The sequence below is a fragment of the Dendropsophus ebraccatus genome, chromosome 9 (genome assembly GCF_027789765.1).
Source record: "Dendropsophus ebraccatus isolate aDenEbr1 chromosome 9, aDenEbr1.pat, whole genome shotgun sequence".
NCBI classification, from domain to species: domain Eukaryota; kingdom Metazoa; phylum Chordata; class Amphibia; order Anura; family Hylidae; genus Dendropsophus; species Dendropsophus ebraccatus.
In genome coordinates this window covers 53,691,056-53,709,333 of record NC_091462.1, presented here as the reverse complement: position 1 = coordinate 53,709,333, position 18,278 = coordinate 53,691,056, and the positions used below count along the sequence as shown (strand labels likewise).

Below are 18,278 nucleotides of genomic sequence, written 5' to 3'. Positions count from 1 at the left end.
AATTCCGGCCAGTACAGAGAGTCACAGCTTAATGTGTCAGACAATCACATGACTGCCTTCTCTCTGTGAGCGCTCAGATGGCCTGGAAAACATACGATTTCCTCTTTTCTGCCGTGTTTTCCATGATAACTAAAAAAAATGAATGTAAATTGCAAACTTGCCTTATATCACATCTACTGTTGATTTAGATTTTGAAAGTTATAATGACAGGTACACTTTAACTAAATATGTTTGTTTTTGCAAAATAGTAAAAGAGGGATTTTTTTTTTTTTTGGGGGGGGGGGTTAGTTCTTCTGGGGAACTACTATAAGGAATCATTCGATTGCCTATATAGATTAGTGTAATGTAACAGTAAATGACTGCTGGCATCAGGGTTACCTTTAATGTTGGTCAGTAGCTACAGGTCTCGGCACCAGCAGCCGGCATTAGCAGGGTATGGCTCAGACTTAACCCTCACCCATGCCATTATTGAATTAATGGTCAGACAGAAGACAAGGCTATGAAAGATTCAAAAATGAATTTGTTCTATTGTATGGAGAAATCCTTATTAGAGATGAGCGAACCTCGAGCATGCTCGAGTCCATCCGAACCCGAACTTTCGGCATTTGATAAGCGGTGGCTGCTGAAGTTGGATAAAGCCCTAAGGCTATGTGGAAAACATGGATATAGTCATTGGTTGTATCCATGTTTTCCAGACAGCCTTAGAGCTTTATCCAAGTTCATCAGCCCCCGCTAATCAAATACCGAACGTTCGAGTTGCCATAACCCGAACCCGGTTCGCTCATCTCTAATCCTTATCTCACAAAAGATTTCTATTTAGTTTTGGTATAACATATACATAACACGTAGGTGAGAAATATATAATCAATAAAATGATGACCTTCCAGAGTATTAAAGTGTTAAATCAATGGTGAAATGGAGTGTATTATATGAAATTAAAACTTCACAAATGTACATAAGACGTCCCACATGGCTATGAATAAAAACACTTTAAAGGGTTTCCTAAAACCTGGGAAAAAACAGTACTATAAGATAATAACTAGAGATGAGCGAACCTGGAGCATGCTCGAATCCATCCGAACCCGAACTTTCGGCATTTGATTAGCGGTGGCTGCTGAAGTTGGATAAAGCCCTAAGGCTATGTGGAAATCATGGATATAGTCATTGGCTGTATCCATGTTTTCCAGACAACCTTAGAGCTTTATCCAAGTTCAGCAGCCCCAGCTAATCAAATACCGAACGGGTTCGGATGGACTTAAACCCGAACCCGCTTCGCTCATCTCTAATAATAACCAGAATAAACAGAGTAAAATTACATATCATTGTATGTAATAGTGAAATGATAGAAAATCTGTTTTTTCATTTACTGACATCTGACTGTGTTTCCAGAATTCTGTTTGGTTTTAGCTTTACTATGTATATTTTGCAGATCTGATGACTGAAAACCCTGAAAGACGCCTGTCTGATCTCAGTCTCAATGAAAAGTCAGAGGTTAGTTTCAGACACAATATTCTGGAGCTAATAATAGTAATGCAAGTTATGAAGAAAACTAGATGCAGACAACCTCCTAAAAATAAAATGTTAAACATACAGTATAACTTATAACCATGTCCACATACACATATGTTTATTCCCCTTCTTTGTGTCCAAGCGGACAGCTAATCTGACCATAGATGGGCTTCTATAGAGGAACATGTGACGTACATCACTCTACTCCATAAAATTACACTGCACTCAAATAAGGAGGGGAGGCACTGTGGAGGACACAAAGTAATGTGTATTCTTACACGCTCTCCCACAAAAAGCCATGTATGCATGTATGGACAGAGTGTACTTCTGTGACACCGGAATGGGGGGATCAGCAGGTAACAAAGAGCAGACCTGCAGTGAAGCCACTCTCTGTAAGTGCCTTAGCATAAACATTACGGAAGTTTTACAAAATGTGTGTTAAGCTGGCAAACCCCTTAATATTACTATTTCCAGCTCATATGGTATAAGTCATTCTATTCCCAGGCACTGGCCGGGGGTGAAGCACTAGAGGCGGGCCGGCTGGCCCCCAGTGGGAGAATACCTCCGCCCCTCTATGATGCAGCACCATCGATTCTAATGCAGTCATTTTCTATGGATGTCGGACTCATCTCTAATGATCTGCATAATGCACTCAGCTTAGGGCCGCCCCTGGAGCAGGACTTGCAGGGAGGGTTAAGTATGCCGGGCTCCACGGGGGGTCAGCGGGGCGCCGCCACCTTAGCTGGGCTGACAGGTCCTCTTAAAAGTGAATGTACTGATGATACGTTCGCTTTAAAAACAGCTTGACATTAGTGAGACAAAAGGAGCAGCATGCTATGAGTAAGATTGCTTAACCAAAACGTGTTAGATGCCTGCTACTACATGATGTAAAGCTGTTTTTACGGTCTGGACCAATATAGAATTTTTGGGATTTGGAGATATTTCTTGTGCTTGACCTTCTTCTATATGTATGGTCATTTTTACCTCCATGCACTTGTTTTATTTTGCAATTAGCTGGTTGGGGCTCTGTGTGCAGAGCCTACACCTGTATGATAGAGTATACCAAGGTTTTTTTTCCAGTTTTTTTTTGGCATTTTTATGGCATTTTCTCATTTAAATGTGTAGATTATAGCGACTTTTATTTCCGGTGTTTAATCCTGTGTTTTTTCTCCTCATTACAATTTATGGTACTCTTTCATTATGTAAATCCAGAATTTCTATTGAAGAACGCCAAAGTAAACAAATGTACATATAGTCTAGCTCCCCCCCCCCCTTCTTATAGAAGTCCATGGGCAAAAAACTTTACTATTTAATAAAAAAATGCAAAAAGCATGCTGCTATTTTGCAAAATTGCCAAGGAGTAAAAAATGTCAACGTGCCCTGCCAAGCACAAAAACACCATGTGGGTATGGCTATCTGGCTGCAGACCGCCTCTGGTAGCCACAACCAAACCAGGGGAGCTAGGGGGTCCTTGATCTCGAGATCTCGAGTGCTGGTTCCAAAATTTGAGTCCTCATCGATTCCATATGCCTTGAATGTCCGTTTTGAATTTAACCTTTAATGTTCCCAAAGAAGTTTGGGTCTATAGATATTTCTGCAAAAATCCTGGGCAGGTACCCAGAAAGGTGAGATATAGTTATCATTCTGTGTGAGACAAAATGTTTCTGATAGAAACCAATCACAGCTGATTTTGAGAAACCAAACATTGAGCTGGGCCATAACGTCTGTGAAATAATTTTTCACATTTCAAAGAAAATCATGCCTGAATTTCTTTGACCACGGCCAAAGAAGAGTAAATCATTAGGTATTTTATGTTTGTAAAGTTGAGATACATATTATAACCAGAACAAGTCACTTAGGGAAGGCTGGACAAACTGGATTTACACATTGTGGACCTATTGCAACCTTAAAGGGGTACTCCAGCAAAATCAACTGGTGCCAAAAGTGCCAGAGATTTGTAATTTACTTATATTAAAAAAATCTCAAGTATTTCAGTACTGCTGCTTTATGTCCTACAGGAAGTGGTGTATTATTCCAATTTGGAGAGCAGGAGACGTTTTCTATGGGGATCTCGACAGTTCCTGTCACAGACCGAGGTGGCAGCAGAGAGCACTGTGTCAGACTGGAAAGAATACACCACTTCCTGTGGGACATACAGCAGCTGATAAGTACTGGAAGACTGGAAATTTTTTAATAGAAGTACAATTACAAATCTCTGGCACTTTCTGACACCAGTTGATTTGAAAGAAAAAAAAATCACTGGAGTACCCCTTAAAGGTTAAAGAGTATTTAATTAAAAATACCTTTTCACATATCAGGTATGTTAAAAGTTATTGATTGCAGCAGGTCTGACTGCTGAGACCCAATGATCCACTCCCTGTCCACTCGTTAATTATGAAACACTTTAGTCCCACTATAGTCTATGAGGCAAAACTGTCAGAATTAGTGAGGGAGTGGATTGCACCTCCGCCACACTCTCTCTCTGGCTGTATCTTTGCATTGTTGCGGCTCTCAGCAGTGAAACTTGCTGCGATCAAAACCATTTGAACATGACTGATGACGTGAAAACACAAGTATCTCTTTCAGTATATTGTGATCTTTATCTTGCTGCGAGCCCAAAATTAAGGAATCTTTTATGCTTGCTATCCTTTAGATATATCCAATGACTCGGAAACACAGGGGCCACTGCTTGGTTATTAATAATTCTCAGTTTATGAGGCAAGACCCTAGACGAGGGTCTGAAAAAGATACTGGTAAGGGGATGTTTTTTTAAATTGATTTAGTGTATACAAAATACAGACATAAGCATATTTACAAGCAGCTTTGCACAGGTAGCAGTTGTCATTCATTCTTAAATTTTCCCTAGGCTGGGTTAACATTACTACATTTAAGTTTATTATGTGACACCTTTTATTAAAGTTATACTTTATAAAAAATATGTATCATAATGTATTTATTAAGCTAAAGGCTGTACTTTCATACACCAGAAGGTAAGAAAAATATTTTGATGATTAAATTTTAAGATTAAAACTTTTCTATGGTCTAAGGTAGAGGGTTGATCCCAGGGTAGTGGGATAATTCCTGTTGGTCCAGGGCAGGGGTGTCAAACTCAAATACACGGTGGGCCAAATGAAAATATTGGACAATGATGCGGGCCAACCTTGATGTCTATTGAAGCGTGCGTGCAGCATTCCTGGAACTGTCAATGCGGTGTGCTTCTCATGTGGCTGTTCACTATGATAAATTATATCATAAATTGCTATGACATGACAAGTATAGGATTGGATGGTACAGGACAAGTATAGCATAGGAAAGTTTACGGAGAGAAGGATCCATGTCACTGCTGCACGTACCATCCATGACACACATACTGCCATGTGGATGGCTGGGTTGCGACCTAGCATGCAGGCTCATCCAGCATTGTGGGCGGTACCTACGCCAGGGACATAGACACCAGTGGTGGAACAACTGTACCATGGGCCCTGGGTTATTCACATGTTCCAACCCCCCTTGGCACAATACAAAGCTGACAGAGTCCCTCTAAGTCATTTTCCTAGATCACCCAAAAGATATCAGTAAATGTTACTGTTACACACTACCCCCCCTTCCCCCTTGATTTCTTTCTCAGAATGTTCACCCAATGCATTCTATTTAATGGAATTGTTGGTAGAGTAATGGTGCGTTTACACAGACAGATTTATCTGACAGATCTTTGAAGCCCAAACCCGGAACAGACTATAAACAGGGAACGGGTCATAAAGGAAAGACTGGGATCTATCCTCTTTTCAAATCCATTCCTGGCTTTGGCTTCCATAATCTGTCAGATAAATCTGTCTGTGTAAACGCACCCGTATGGTGCGTTTACACAGGCAGATTTATCTGGCAGATTTTGGAAGCCAAACCCCGGAATGGATTTGAAAAAGGGAGAAATCCCAGTCTTTCCTTTATGACCCGTTCCCTGTTTATAGCCTGTTCCTGGTTTTGGCTTCAAAGATCTGTCAGATAAATCTGTCTGTGTAAACGCACCATAACTCCACCACTAATGTACAGGATCTGGGTGGAAGGACTGATCATGAAAGGATCATACGCGACAACCAGCACTGTAAAAATTAGCTGAAAGTTCTGAGAAGGACACCATCAACAGAAAAATCTCATTAGTATGGTTGATTTTTTTTTAATGCGCTTTAGATATTTTGTAATAATTATTTACCTTGTAAACTTTTGCAATCTCATAGAGTTTCTCGATAGTGTGTTTACATGGCTGGGCCTGGATGTAGAGATTCGCAGTGATATGTCAGCACAAGAAATTCGAGACTGCGTGAAAGAGTTCCAGAACAGGGATCATACAGAGAGAGACTGCTTTGTTTGCTGTATTTTGACTCATGGAAAATCAGGAGCAGTCTATGGGACTGACAATGAAGTTATAGATTTAAATGAAGTAGTATCATACTTCTCTCCAAAACATTGCCTAACTTTGATTGGAAAGCCCAAGCTGTTCTTTATACAAGCATGTCAAGGAAGAGGTTATCAATCTGCACATGAAATTGAACCAGACGCAGTTTCTCCTGTGGAAGAGAAGAGACCTACAATCCCTAATGCTGCAGATACCTTGATTGGAATGTCAACAGTAGATGGCTACTATTCTTTTCGTGATACACGGAAAGGGTCATGGTATATTCAAGCTCTATGCGACAATTTAACAAAGATGGTCCCAAGGTAAGCAAATTCTTGAAAACAAGTGTTTGTGTAATATTACTGTGCATACCTTATTTTTCATATGGTAGTACCATGAGTAGAGTCTGGGGGGACATTTATTATAAGGCTAAAATGCCTTTTTATGGTGCAGATGGGGCCAATGCGTGTAAATACAGTATATATGCAAACACTGGTTTTGCAAATATTTAATTCACATAGGTTCCCTTTACGCCGCTTGCGCCAGAGGGGTAGGGTGGGGGCAGATTGGGTGGTGCTGCTGCACGCAGTGGGGTCCCTGTCTCTGTTTGCGCCACATAAAAAATTTTTCTGCTGAAAAAATGTAATTGAAACCTACGCCAGCTTTTGGAGGTTTCACCTTGTGTGCACAGAGGGGCTCTTGTGCGCACAGGATTTATGTAGAGGCATTGTGGCTTTACATAAATCCTCAGAGCCTCTGCGCTACAGGGACATTTTTAAGCCCGACACAAAAAAATGCCGGATTTATAAATGTCCCCCTGGGTGTTCAAACCACCACCAATTGCTAGAACCAGTGGGGAGAAGGGTTCAATAAGGGCATTCTCTCCCTGCTTTATCCTTGTAGAAGAAGGATTTCTTTAGACTTCTCTTGTAGGGAGACAAGGAGAGAAGCACTCAACCAAGTACTTCTCCCCAATAGTACTGTTATTTAGTGGAGTTCTGAACACCCCGACCACAATTTTTTTGTCATGTCTCTTGGACATGTCATTAGTTTTTTAAATGACTGTGCCTGAAACGTAGTTATTAGAGTTTGCATCTCTTTTTCATGTAAATGTGACGTGCACATCCTTTACCCCCCAAAATGCATTAGTACATTACGTGTCCATTAAGTTCTATAGCACAATGTATGCACAAAGTGTGTCCATTGTGTGTGTTATGCTTATAATGCTGCATTATCTTTTTTTTTTTTTTTTTCTCTCTTTTTTACAAAGTATGTCAAAATGTCCCCCACTCTTCTGAATACTTTGTAAAAACGAATGCAAAATGTATACAGTATGTTTCTTTTAACATTGCTGTCTATGGGCGACTATTAATGCAATGGATATGTAAAAAACAAGTAGATGTATGGTAAAAAAGTACATACACTTCCAATTTTCTTTTACTGGATACTTTAAACTATAGTGCAAAAGTAAGATGTGAACATGGTCTCAAAGAGATTCTATTGGCATTGTTTTTGTGACTAGTGAATAATGTGTGATATTTTTCTTTACAGAGGAGAGGATATTTTGTCCATTCTTACCAAAGTCAACAAAGATGTCAGTGAGATGGAGTACTCGAAAATTGGCCAGATGACTTTAAAACAAATGCCGCAGCCAATGTATACTTTACGAAGAAAGGTTGTGTTTCCTCAACCTCTTGCTCCATTTAAGCAAACCTTTAAGGAAGCAAACTGACTTTTCAGCCATAATACTCTGGAGGTTTTCGAGGGGAACAATACCAGGTGTCCTATGCAGAAAGAACTCTTTTTTTAATACATACTCTGGGATTGATGTGGCAAAAGTAGTCCTGCGCTGGGTTACCAAGGATATATTACCTTGGCATTTGGCCTAAACATAATAGTGAACTTTGTGACTTACCCTCCATGTTGTTGTGGTATGTGCCAGGGATTTAACCATGATCTTCAGGGCTGCCAAGACACAAATAGCACAGTTAAATGTGTATATAAAGGCATCTGATTGTTTGAAATTGCCCAAAACCCCAATATAGTTTATTTATAAACTACTGAAAACAAGTGAAAAGACAATGAACTTTAACTATACCTTCATCAGAGGTCTATACTATGAGTATTTTGAGCAGTTTATTTTTCCTTTTCCTGTTTATATGATCTTGAATGATTACCCTATTCAGCTATAAACCTCCTTCTATTAATTTTAGTATTCAAAGGAAGTAATGCACTGCAGGGGGAATTTAATAAAGTGGCACATCTTCACTTTTGTGCCATTTTAACGCATAAATTGCACCTATTGTAAATGTGGTTCAGGCTGGAGTGGATTTGTGCAGTTTTTTTTACCAATTTGCGCCATTTTTTTAAAAAAGTTGCATTTCCTTAATCAGATGTAGCATTGAACGTATATATGTACTAATAGGACTATTCTGAGAACAGATGTGGGGGTGTAAACGTCAGAAAAGTCACAAATATTTGCACAATGAAGCAATTGCACAAAAATTTGCCACTTTTCTACATCAAAGCCATAGGTAGCACAATGATAAATTCCCTCCAGTATTCATAAATTTAAGTTTGTAAAAAGTTATTCTGTATCTGTGTTTCATCCCTTTTTGTTAGAGGGGTCTTTTGCTAATTAACAAATAATAGAAACCCATATTTATAAAGGCACAGAGCTATTGGCGACAATTTGGCAGGTGGACATGTCACACAGAAGACGTGGTCTGCCCTCTTGCTGCATTTACTACAATTTATACCCGGAAGCAAGAGCAGCCTCAGATTTGCCAAGTCTATAAAAAATGTGTGCCTATTAATAAATCTGGTGAGAGGGGTGGCACTACTTAAGACTGGTGTATGGATACACTAATTATGGTAAATTTTCCCTAGAGTGTGTTTGACCCTCCCAGCATTTAGCTGTTATCTATGGGGAACCTGCAGTAAATGTTCCTTTTCCTAGCATTGGCTCCACTCGAGAAATTAAGTATTGCACATTACACTTTTAAATCATTGGGTATCTGTGTATTGCAGGGCAAATCCTCCAGAGCAAGATGTCATCTTTTGTTTTTTGTTTTTTTTAGTAGCCCCTGTAAGGGACTCTTTCCTTGTAAAAAGCTTCTATAGAGCCTGCAGTGCAGTTGTGGGCAGAGGCAAATCTTGGCTCCACTATTCATAAAGCATGCTCTTTTAGGAGAAAACAAAATGAGGGTTAGAAATGTAACGTCAGAAAAACTCTCAAATATTTGACACTTTTTTAAAATTATTTATATTTTATGAATTTTTCAAAGAGGAAAAAAAAAACCAGGTATAAACATAGAAAATTGGCTTGGGTGTAAGGGGTGACTCATAGAAACAACTCACAGGCATACGTATGTAGGCTTATATAATAATGAAACAAATCAAATAGAGCAACAAGAATTGAGGTTTCAAATAGACAGGCACCCAGCCAGAGGAGTGTAGTGTAGAGAAGGGCCTGTGCAGCCAGAGTCCCGAGGGAACATAGTTTAGTTACAAGGGCCATAGGGCCTAAACATTATGAAAGCAACCAAACAGCAAAACTTGCTGTGAGTTAACCATGTATGAAAATGTATAGACCAGATCCAAAGTTAAAGATCATAACAAAACGGGGAGCACAGGGCAGAACACAAAAAGGGAGAGAGGGAGCTTAACCAGTATATTCTATTGTAGGGGTTCAGTAATATTCACCACATCTAAACAGCCAAATCTGACTTAGTCATTTCCAAAAACAAATAGTTTAAACCTGTTTGTTAGATTAACCCTTTAGAATGATGCCACAGTGATTGACACAATGATTTACATGGTACACTACTACAGATAGCATGTGGGGGAGAAGGGGTTACTAATGCACAGGCTTTACAGGCTATGTGAGCAGATATGAGAGATAAGAGGGAAGCCTTAATTTATATTTTAGGCACTATGTGGCTCATCTTTAGCAGGCAAACTGGCTCAACCTGCACAAGTACACAGCCCAGACATACTCTCTCTCTCTCTCTGGTTCCCTGCATCATATAGCACATGCTAAGACCCACCCTCATTTTATTTGTTTTGTCCAGATCTAGCTGTTACTAAACAACAGGCAGTGAACAGCAGGTTGCAGGGAAGTTAGTGGCCAACATGTTTTGAGGGGCAGGAAATAATTTTTGATAAAGGAAGTGATTTACAAATATTTCAGGAATAGGCTATTACATTTATTTTATGTCTCTGCAGTTTTTTTGATGCAGCTTTTTGGCAAAATCCGAAAGATTGGCAAAAGATTGATGAGGATCCTTCCTTTAGTTAAAGGGGTACTCCGGCCCGGGGGTATTTTTCAGCTATGGCTGGGGATGTGGTGGTTATGGACGGTGGAGGTCACTTACCGACCTCATTCCAGCTCCAGGTCCCGGATCGCGCCGCCCGGTACACCCATCCCGCGGCCACTTCCCGGTGTGAGCTGCCGCATGAGACGTGACGTCTCAAGGCAGCTCAGCCATTCAGGGGCCGAGGCGGAAATTTGCTAGGGCCGCTGAATGGCTGAGCTGCACATCAGGAAGTGGCCGCGGGACAGGTGTACCGAGCGGCGCGATCCGGGACCTGGCGCTGGAACAGGGTAGGTAAGTGACCTCCGCCGTCCCACCCCCTCACCGGCCATAGCTGAAAGAATACCCCCGGGCCGGAGTACCCCTTTATCTTAACTTTAGTATCTACTCCTTTGTTTTCTCACAAAACACTTTAAGAGATCAACCTTTTGATTTCTATATGTATACTGCCTGTAATTTCGGACAGAATAGAATTTATTGACTATGGGGCAGAAAGTCCTGTTTGCATTAAAATATAGACCCTTAAAACAGTCCAGTCTTCTACATAGAAAGTAATTCACATCTTCTTTCTGACTGTTGTATGTAAGAACTTGCTTTATCCATATTAGTTATCTTTTCATTCTTTCTTTAAGTCTTTTTTTTTTATCTTAATTTTTCTCATTTTTCAGATATTTTGGGGGCTTCAGAACCAATTACGTGTTTTCCATAGAGTTTTGGTCTCAACATACAATATTCTTAACAGACAGTGGTTGTCCTGGAACCAATTAATATCGTATGTTGAGGGACCACTGTAATACTGTGTCTAGATGTTAACTTAAAGGAGAAGTCCGGCGAAAAATTATTTTTTTGTATGTTATTACTGATGGAAAGTTATACAATTTTCTAATGTACATTAATTATGGGAAATGCTCCTATACTGCTATTTCCCTTAATTTAGTGTACCACGAAGTGTTAGAATTCTCTCAGAAGCAGTGACGTCACGACGAAAGGTGTAATTCCTATGGAGTGTCCAGCAGCGGGCGCACTATATATAGAAGTCAATGAGTACCATTGACTTCTATATATAGTGCGCCCCTGCTGGACACTCCATTGGAATTACAATGGATGTGTATGTAATGTAATATACAGTGTTTTTGATTGAATACATTTATGAAATACTTTGGGGAGCAAGTGTCCTTGCTCCCCAAAAGTATTCCATAAATGTAAGCAATCAGTACATCACAGTAAGCCCGCCGCTGCCGCCACTGCCGCCGCTGTAGACTACTCTCAACTACTACTCTCCCCACCTGCTCATAGCATGTGCAGGTAATGGGAGAGTAGTAGCCGGGTTATATGGCTGAGATCGCCGCCGCGATGCCGCGCAGGGGGAGCCGCTCATCACTGCAGCTATCATCCCCCTCCGCTCCCCCCTCCTGCCGCTTCCTTACTCTATGTGATAGCTGACTTCCTGCCGGGCCGCCGCTCTCCGTTCACACGTGCCGGCGGCCGGGCAGGAAGTCAGCTATCACATAGAGTAAGGAAGCAGCAGGAGGGGGGAGCAGAGGGGCATGATAGCTGCAGTGATGAGCGGCTCCCCCTGCGCGGCATCGCGGTGGCGATCTCAGTCATATAACCCGGCTACTACTCTCCCATCACCTGCACATGCTATGAGCAGGTGGGGAGAGTAGTAGTTGAGAGTAGTCTACAGCGGCGGCAGCGGCGGGCGTTCGGTAGCGGCGGGCGGTGGGCTTACTGTGATGTACTGATTGCTTACATTTATGGAATACTTTGGGGAGCAAGGACACTCGCTCCCCAAAGTATTTCATAAATGTATTCAATCAAAAACACTGTATATTACATTACATACACATCCATTGTAATTCCAATGGAGTGTCCAGCAGGGGCGCACTATATATAGAAGCAGTATATGAGCATTTCCCATAATTAATGTACATTAGAAAATTGTATAACTTTCCATCAGTAATAACATATAAAAAAATAATTTTCGCCGGACTTCTCCTTTAAAGGCTACAGTGAAATATTTAGGAGTCTACATACAAAAGCGTTTTGCTTTATGGCATTTTTGGGGGCATGGTTTGGGTACAATGTCCTCCATAGAACAGAAAATAATAAATGTTTAACAAAGTGCCACCACCTAAAAAATGACTCTTTACCACTACTAAGGATCACGTTTACTTGCATTGTTGTAACTATTTAATCCAGCTCATTGCTTTAAGCCATACTTTTAGCTGTACGTAACGTATTTTAAACTATTGGAAAGAACCAAACTTTTTTTTTTTTTTTTTATTTGAGCATGAGCAGGAGGGTAGCCAAGAATACAGTATACTTAAAACTCTTTTATGATGTCTATAAAATATGTGATTATATTTAGTGGGAAGTGACATCTTTTAAAATGTTTTCCTGTAAGGACAGATGCAACCAGACAGTCAGCTGTTCATCCCCGGTACAGTAGCTGAAGTCCTAGGTTTGGGAGGTGATGCTGCAAGCTGCAATTCCCAGTGCTCAGGCCCAAAAACTAATGCTTGTATGTGGGTTTTTTGTAACTTACAAGACAGGCCTAGGAGGAAATTATACATTTATTTACATCTGTTTTTTGGCATCGAACTATGCCAGAATTGTTGAAAATCATTGCATGTCCCAAAATTGCTCAAAAATGTTTGCACCATGCTCACTAAGGCCTCATTCACACGTTCAGTAATTTTTCTGGACCGCAAAATCTTCTGCTATTTTTACTCCATGATCCGTATAAATTCATCTGTATTTGCATCAGTAATTGCATCAGTTTCCGTATCCGAATCCGTATCCATTTTCGTAAAATGTGAATAGTACAAGTTTGCAAAGATTTGTTCCATGTTTCTTGCGGACATCACAGATGGGACATCCGTGATGCCCATAAAAAACATGGATCCCATAGACTTCTATTGGTAATTTGTACCACAAGCCCAATCCGCACTAGGACATGGATTTGTTTTTTTTACGGAATGGATTACAGATCGGAATTAAAACTGACTGTGTGAATAGCCCAATATACATCAATGTTCTCTAAGTTGAACCGTGATTACGGATCAGCTAGTATGGAATACATACTGGGCTGATGTGATGCAAAATCAGTGTTTTCTGTGCAATAGTAATGACAGCAGTAGATAGGAAAGAAACCTAAGGCGGCGAGTACACAAACGGACCAATCAGGGAGATGCATGATGGGAAATGTAGTTTTTTGGCCAGTGCCATCTTGGATATAGATCGTCCTTTAGAAAAATGTGTAACTCAGGAATGGCCGCAGCTAGAAAGACAGGAGACTGCTCAAAATACTCTGGGGGGCTTGGTGAGTAAGACCAGCCAGCAATTAATTTTTTTTAGCTCTTAGGCCTAATTCACACGTCAGTATTTTTCTGTTTTCCCGGACCAGGAAAAAGGGAATCCATTACAACCCATTATTTTCAATGGTGCTATTTATACATCCGTTTCTTTTGCGGATCCGCAATCCGTGACAAAAAAAAACGGACGTGTAATACGGTGCGTAACTACGGAACGGACACCCCAATAGAAGTCTATGGAGAGCACAAAATCTGCGGAGAGTACATTGCAATTCGCAAAACCATCCGTATCACAGATTCGTTTTTTTTGTGACATCACCAAGCTCCTCCTGCCAGAAATAGCCTGCCTGATAGAAATGACTGTAGAATCATTTTTGCCATCCCCTCTTTTTTCTTCACTACACCTTTTTTTGCGGATAAAAAACGGATAAAAATACGAAACACAATACGGATGCAAAACGGATGATTTTTTGCGGATTGCGGATGAGAAATAGAGGATCCAGATTCTCATCCAGGAAAACATACTGACGTGTCAATAAGGCCTTAGGTGGATAACTTATTTATGTATTATCCTCGATTTTTCTTGCGGGGATCCCGCAAGACTGTTTGTGTGTCTCTCTCTCGCTTTTTTTTTACGTTGTTTGAAATCATGGCACATGGCTTGAATATTATGTTTGTAATCTTTGTATACTTTAAATTCTTAAATAAAGTATATTTAAACTGATATGGTGCTCTCAAAAATCAATACATTTGAAGACTACACGCTTGAGTGTCACATGTATAAAAGATCTAACTGCTTACCACGGGTACATACTAATACTTTCTTTCTCCCTAACTAGTCATTTATGTCTATTGACCCTATATAGAAACTTACACAATTCATAGATTCCTAAAGGTCCTTTGATACCAACAGATTTGTCATCTGTGAGCACCAATCAGCCCTTGTTTGCACTGCCTACACAGTTTCCAGATCACACAGCAGTACATACTCACCTAATGTGCTGCTCCTTTCATCCGGCATCCTGTTTTCCAGCACTGTGTCTTCAGGCCCCTCCTCCTGCAGCTGTCAATCATTCTGGAGGAGGCGGTGGTAAGAAAGTACAGCAACGGGAGAGCCAGAGAACGAGATGCCGGATAACAGCAGCAATGCAATAGGTAAGTATGTACTGATTTGTGGTCTGAAAACCATTTCTTGCAAGCATTTCTTGCAACCTCAAAGCACAAGTATGTCGCTAAGCGAAATCCTCCAGTTATAGTACTTTTATACACAACGATTTCTAAAAGATTTTTAAAGCCAAAGCCAGGAACAGACTTTAAACAGAGAACAGATCATTAAATAAAGACTGATATTTCTCTCTTTTTTTCAAATCCATTCCTGGCTTTGGCTTCAAAAATCTGTCAGATATATGTGTGTGTAAAGGACCTCGGTGACCTGACACCCATGAGGAGTGTGTGTGTGTGTGTGTGTGTGTGGTGGGAGGGGGGAGTGCATGTTTTCTAGGGATAAGATAGTTTGACCACTATGGTGTCAGTTTGGCTGTTCTATCTTTGCCGCTGCTTCTGCTGTATTGTTCTTATTTGCCATTCAGCCTTAAGAATGGTATCCTTAGCTGCTCACATCAGACCTACAAATTTGAGAAAGTTAAGTGGATGGTTAGGTGTATGACATAATAGTTCAACTGCATACTATTATTCTTAGGACCCAAAAGAAGTGGATATGAGTTGGCCACTGATTAAAGTGAACAAACGTAGTTGAAAGCCTTTAAAGGAAATATGTCATTTAAATATTTTTTTTTTTTACTAATTCACGACTGATGCTAAAACATTCATTTATTTCTCATCTGTTTTTATTTTATGTAAATGTTATTATTTTTGTACATTAATGTGAAGGCCACCTTATTGCCTGAGCTTTTGCTCCGTTCTGTTAATAGTGTTTGGAGATATACCTCACAGTAGCGACAAGGCCATAGGAAACAATAGTCTGGAGCTGACCTATTAAATTATATGGGATAGCTTTCAAAGGCCGGGTTCACTCATTGTAAGACACCGGCCGTTCTGTGACTCGGCCATGCCACAGAATAGCCAGGGTCAGTGAAGTTTATCCTGGCCGGTACTGCAGTGCCCGCATCCCAATTGACCAGAACGGCACTCTCCATTAAGTGCACTGTCACTGTCAATGAATAGTGGCCACACAAAACTGACCGTTAGTGTATACTATGTTTATACACTCCGGACGGGATCCCATTCATTTTCAACTGAATTGCAAATTGCAACGACGGCCGTGATTAATTAAAAAAATACCTTGTTTGAACATAGCCTAACTATGCAGTTTGATCTAAGCAGTGCTCATTGTGCAGGGAAGGGGGCGCTGTGACAATTCTCTATTGTGGATGGTGTAATTGTAATTTGCAAAAAACACACCTTCTGGCGCCAAAATGACAGCCGTCCAAAAAAGGCAGCGAAACTGCCACTAAAAAGACATTGTGTCAACATAGCCATACTCTGTTATATATATACCAGTGTGGTTCTTGTAATCCTGCCTGTGATCATAACGATCAGAGAAAACAGGAAGACTATTAATAGGTTTTCTGGGCTGAATGAAAAGGCTCATGTGTCTAGAGTGTCTGTGCCCTAGCAAACATATGTTTAACATAACAGGGGTATTCCCATCAGATCGAATGACGAGGATAGAAAAAACATCCTGTGAGCCTCAAGGATTTAACTACACATGTGATTGCCCTGGCAGTTTTTTCTTGTTTTCCATCACTCATGTTGGCATTTAAGGGTAAAGCCAAAAGAGTTGTCATCCACATGCATACGAAATCCGGCAGCCAATGGCCGTGTAAGAAAATTCACACAGCCACTGGCTGCCACATTTGCCACACAGTCACTGGCTGCTAGATTTAGACCATAGAAAAGGCTTTTAGACCATTAGTAAACATAATTTCAGTTAAGGTGTCTAGAGTGTCTGTGCCCTAGGCCTGCGACGCCTCATTGTTCTTCCTCACTGCCCTCCTCATCATTAGGAATGCCCCTGAGTAGAATCTCTTTTAATTATTACTTGTCTGAACACTGCACACGTGTCTTAATGATGACAAGTGATGATTAGGAGAAATCCTGCCCAGGGGCATTCCTAATTATGAGGAGGGCAAGGGAGGAAGAAAGGAGAGGCGTCGCAGGCCTAGGGCACAGACACTCTAGGCCACGCCAGTATGAAACAGGACTGCAAGTTTAAAAGGTTTTTTTAGAACAATATCTGCATCACCTGCCGAACGGACCCCAGGACAGATCTTGGATTAAAGCAGCCATCCGACTGTACAAGCGGTTGGGGGGGGGGGGGCAGATTGTAGGTACAGACCTCTTCAGCCAATCAGTGCTGAAGAGGAGCACTGATTGGCTGAAGAGGAGCCGTTTGAAATTCCCGGCTCCCCTCTTCAGCCAATCAGTGCACTGAAGAGCGGAGCCGGGGATGGCTGAAGACCTGCTGCGCGGAGCAGGTAACGTATGACCGTGGGCCGGCGGGGGCGATCGGGGTGGCGACGGAGGGCGGGTGGCGATCAGAGCGGCGGGGGTAGAGATCGGAGTGACCTGGGTCGCTTTAAGAGCAACGTGGGTCCCTTCGCTCTTAAAGGGACCCAGGTCACTCTTAACGGAACCCAGGTCACTCTTAAAGGGACCCAGGTCGCTCTTAAAGGTACCCAGGTCGCTCTTAAAGGGACCCAGGTCGCTCTTAAAGGGACCCAGGTCGCTCTTAAAGGGACCCAGGTCGCTCTTAAAGGGACCCAGGTCGCTCTTAAAGGGACCCAGGTCGCTCTTAAAGGGACCCAGGTCGCTTTTAAAGGGACCCAGGTCGCTCTTAAAAGGTACCCAGGTCGCCCTTAAAGGGACCCAGGTCGCTCTTAATGAGACCCATTTCACTCTTAATGAGACCCATTTCACTCTTAAAGGGCCCCCGTTGCACTTAAAGGGACCCAAGTGGCTCTTAAAGGGAACCAGGTGGCTCTTAAAGGGACCCATTTTGCTCTTAAAGGTACATATTTCGCTCTTAAAGGTACATATTTCGCTCTTAAAGGGCCCAAGGTCGCTCTTAGAGGGACCCAGGTCACTCTTAAAGGGACATATTTCACTCTTAAAGGGCCCAAGGTCGCTCTTAGAGGGACCCAGGTCACTCTTAAAGGGCCCCAGGTCGCTCTTAAAGGGACTTATTTCGCTCTTAAAGGGACTTATTTCCCTCTTAAAGGGACTTATTTTGCTCTTAAAAGGACCCTGGACGCTCTTAAAGGGGCCCATTTCGCTCTTAAAGGGACCCATTTTGCTCTTAAAGGGACATATTTCGATCTTAAAGGGACATAGGTCGCTCTTACAGGGACCAATTTCACTCTTAAAAGGACCAATTTCACGCTTAAAGGGACCCATTTCGCTCTTAAAGGGACCCATTTCGCTCTTAAAGGGACCCAGGTCGCTCTTAAAGGGACCAATTTCACTCTTGAAAGGACCAATTTCACGTTTAAAGGGACCCATTTCACTCTTAAAGGGACCCAGGTCGCTCTTAAAAGGACCCATTTTGCTCTTAAAGGGACATATTTCGCTCTTAAAGGGACATATTTTACTCTTAAAGGGACCCAGGTCGCTCTTAAAGGGACCAATTTCGGTCTTAAAAGGGACCCAAGTCGCTCTTAAAGGGACCCAGGTCGCTCTTAAAGGGATATATTTCGCTCTTGAAGGGACATATTTCGTTCTTAA

General features: G+C 41.5%; 1 protein-coding gene and 1 long non-coding RNA gene across 4 annotated transcripts in view; one reads left to right on the top strand and one right to left on the bottom strand.

Moving 5' to 3' along the window:
• LOC138800991 (caspase-8-like) overlaps positions 1 to 10,263 on the top strand; it is a 33,854-nt gene extending 23,591 nt beyond the window's left edge. For all 3 annotated transcript variants that reach the window (XM_069983330.1, XM_069983331.1, XM_069983332.1), the window contains exons 8-11: positions 1,430 to 1,491; positions 4,163 to 4,262; positions 5,745 to 6,225; positions 7,454 to 10,263. In XM_069983330.1, coding sequence (XP_069839431.1) covers positions 1,430 to 1,491; positions 4,163 to 4,262; positions 5,745 to 6,225; positions 7,454 to 7,634 — 824 coding nt within the window. In that variant the 3' untranslated portion in view covers positions 7,635 to 10,263. The remainder of the gene's footprint in view (positions 1 to 1,429; positions 1,492 to 4,162; positions 4,263 to 5,744; positions 6,226 to 7,453) is intronic.
• LOC138800995 (uncharacterized) overlaps positions 1 to 18,278 on the bottom strand; it is an 89,377-nt gene that overhangs the window by 60,995 nt on the left and 10,104 nt on the right. Inside the window, exon 3 of the long non-coding RNA XR_011364549.1 lies at positions 7,818 to 7,867. This is a non-coding gene — a long non-coding RNA (uncharacterized lncRNA). The remainder of the gene's footprint in view (positions 1 to 7,817; positions 7,868 to 18,278) is intronic.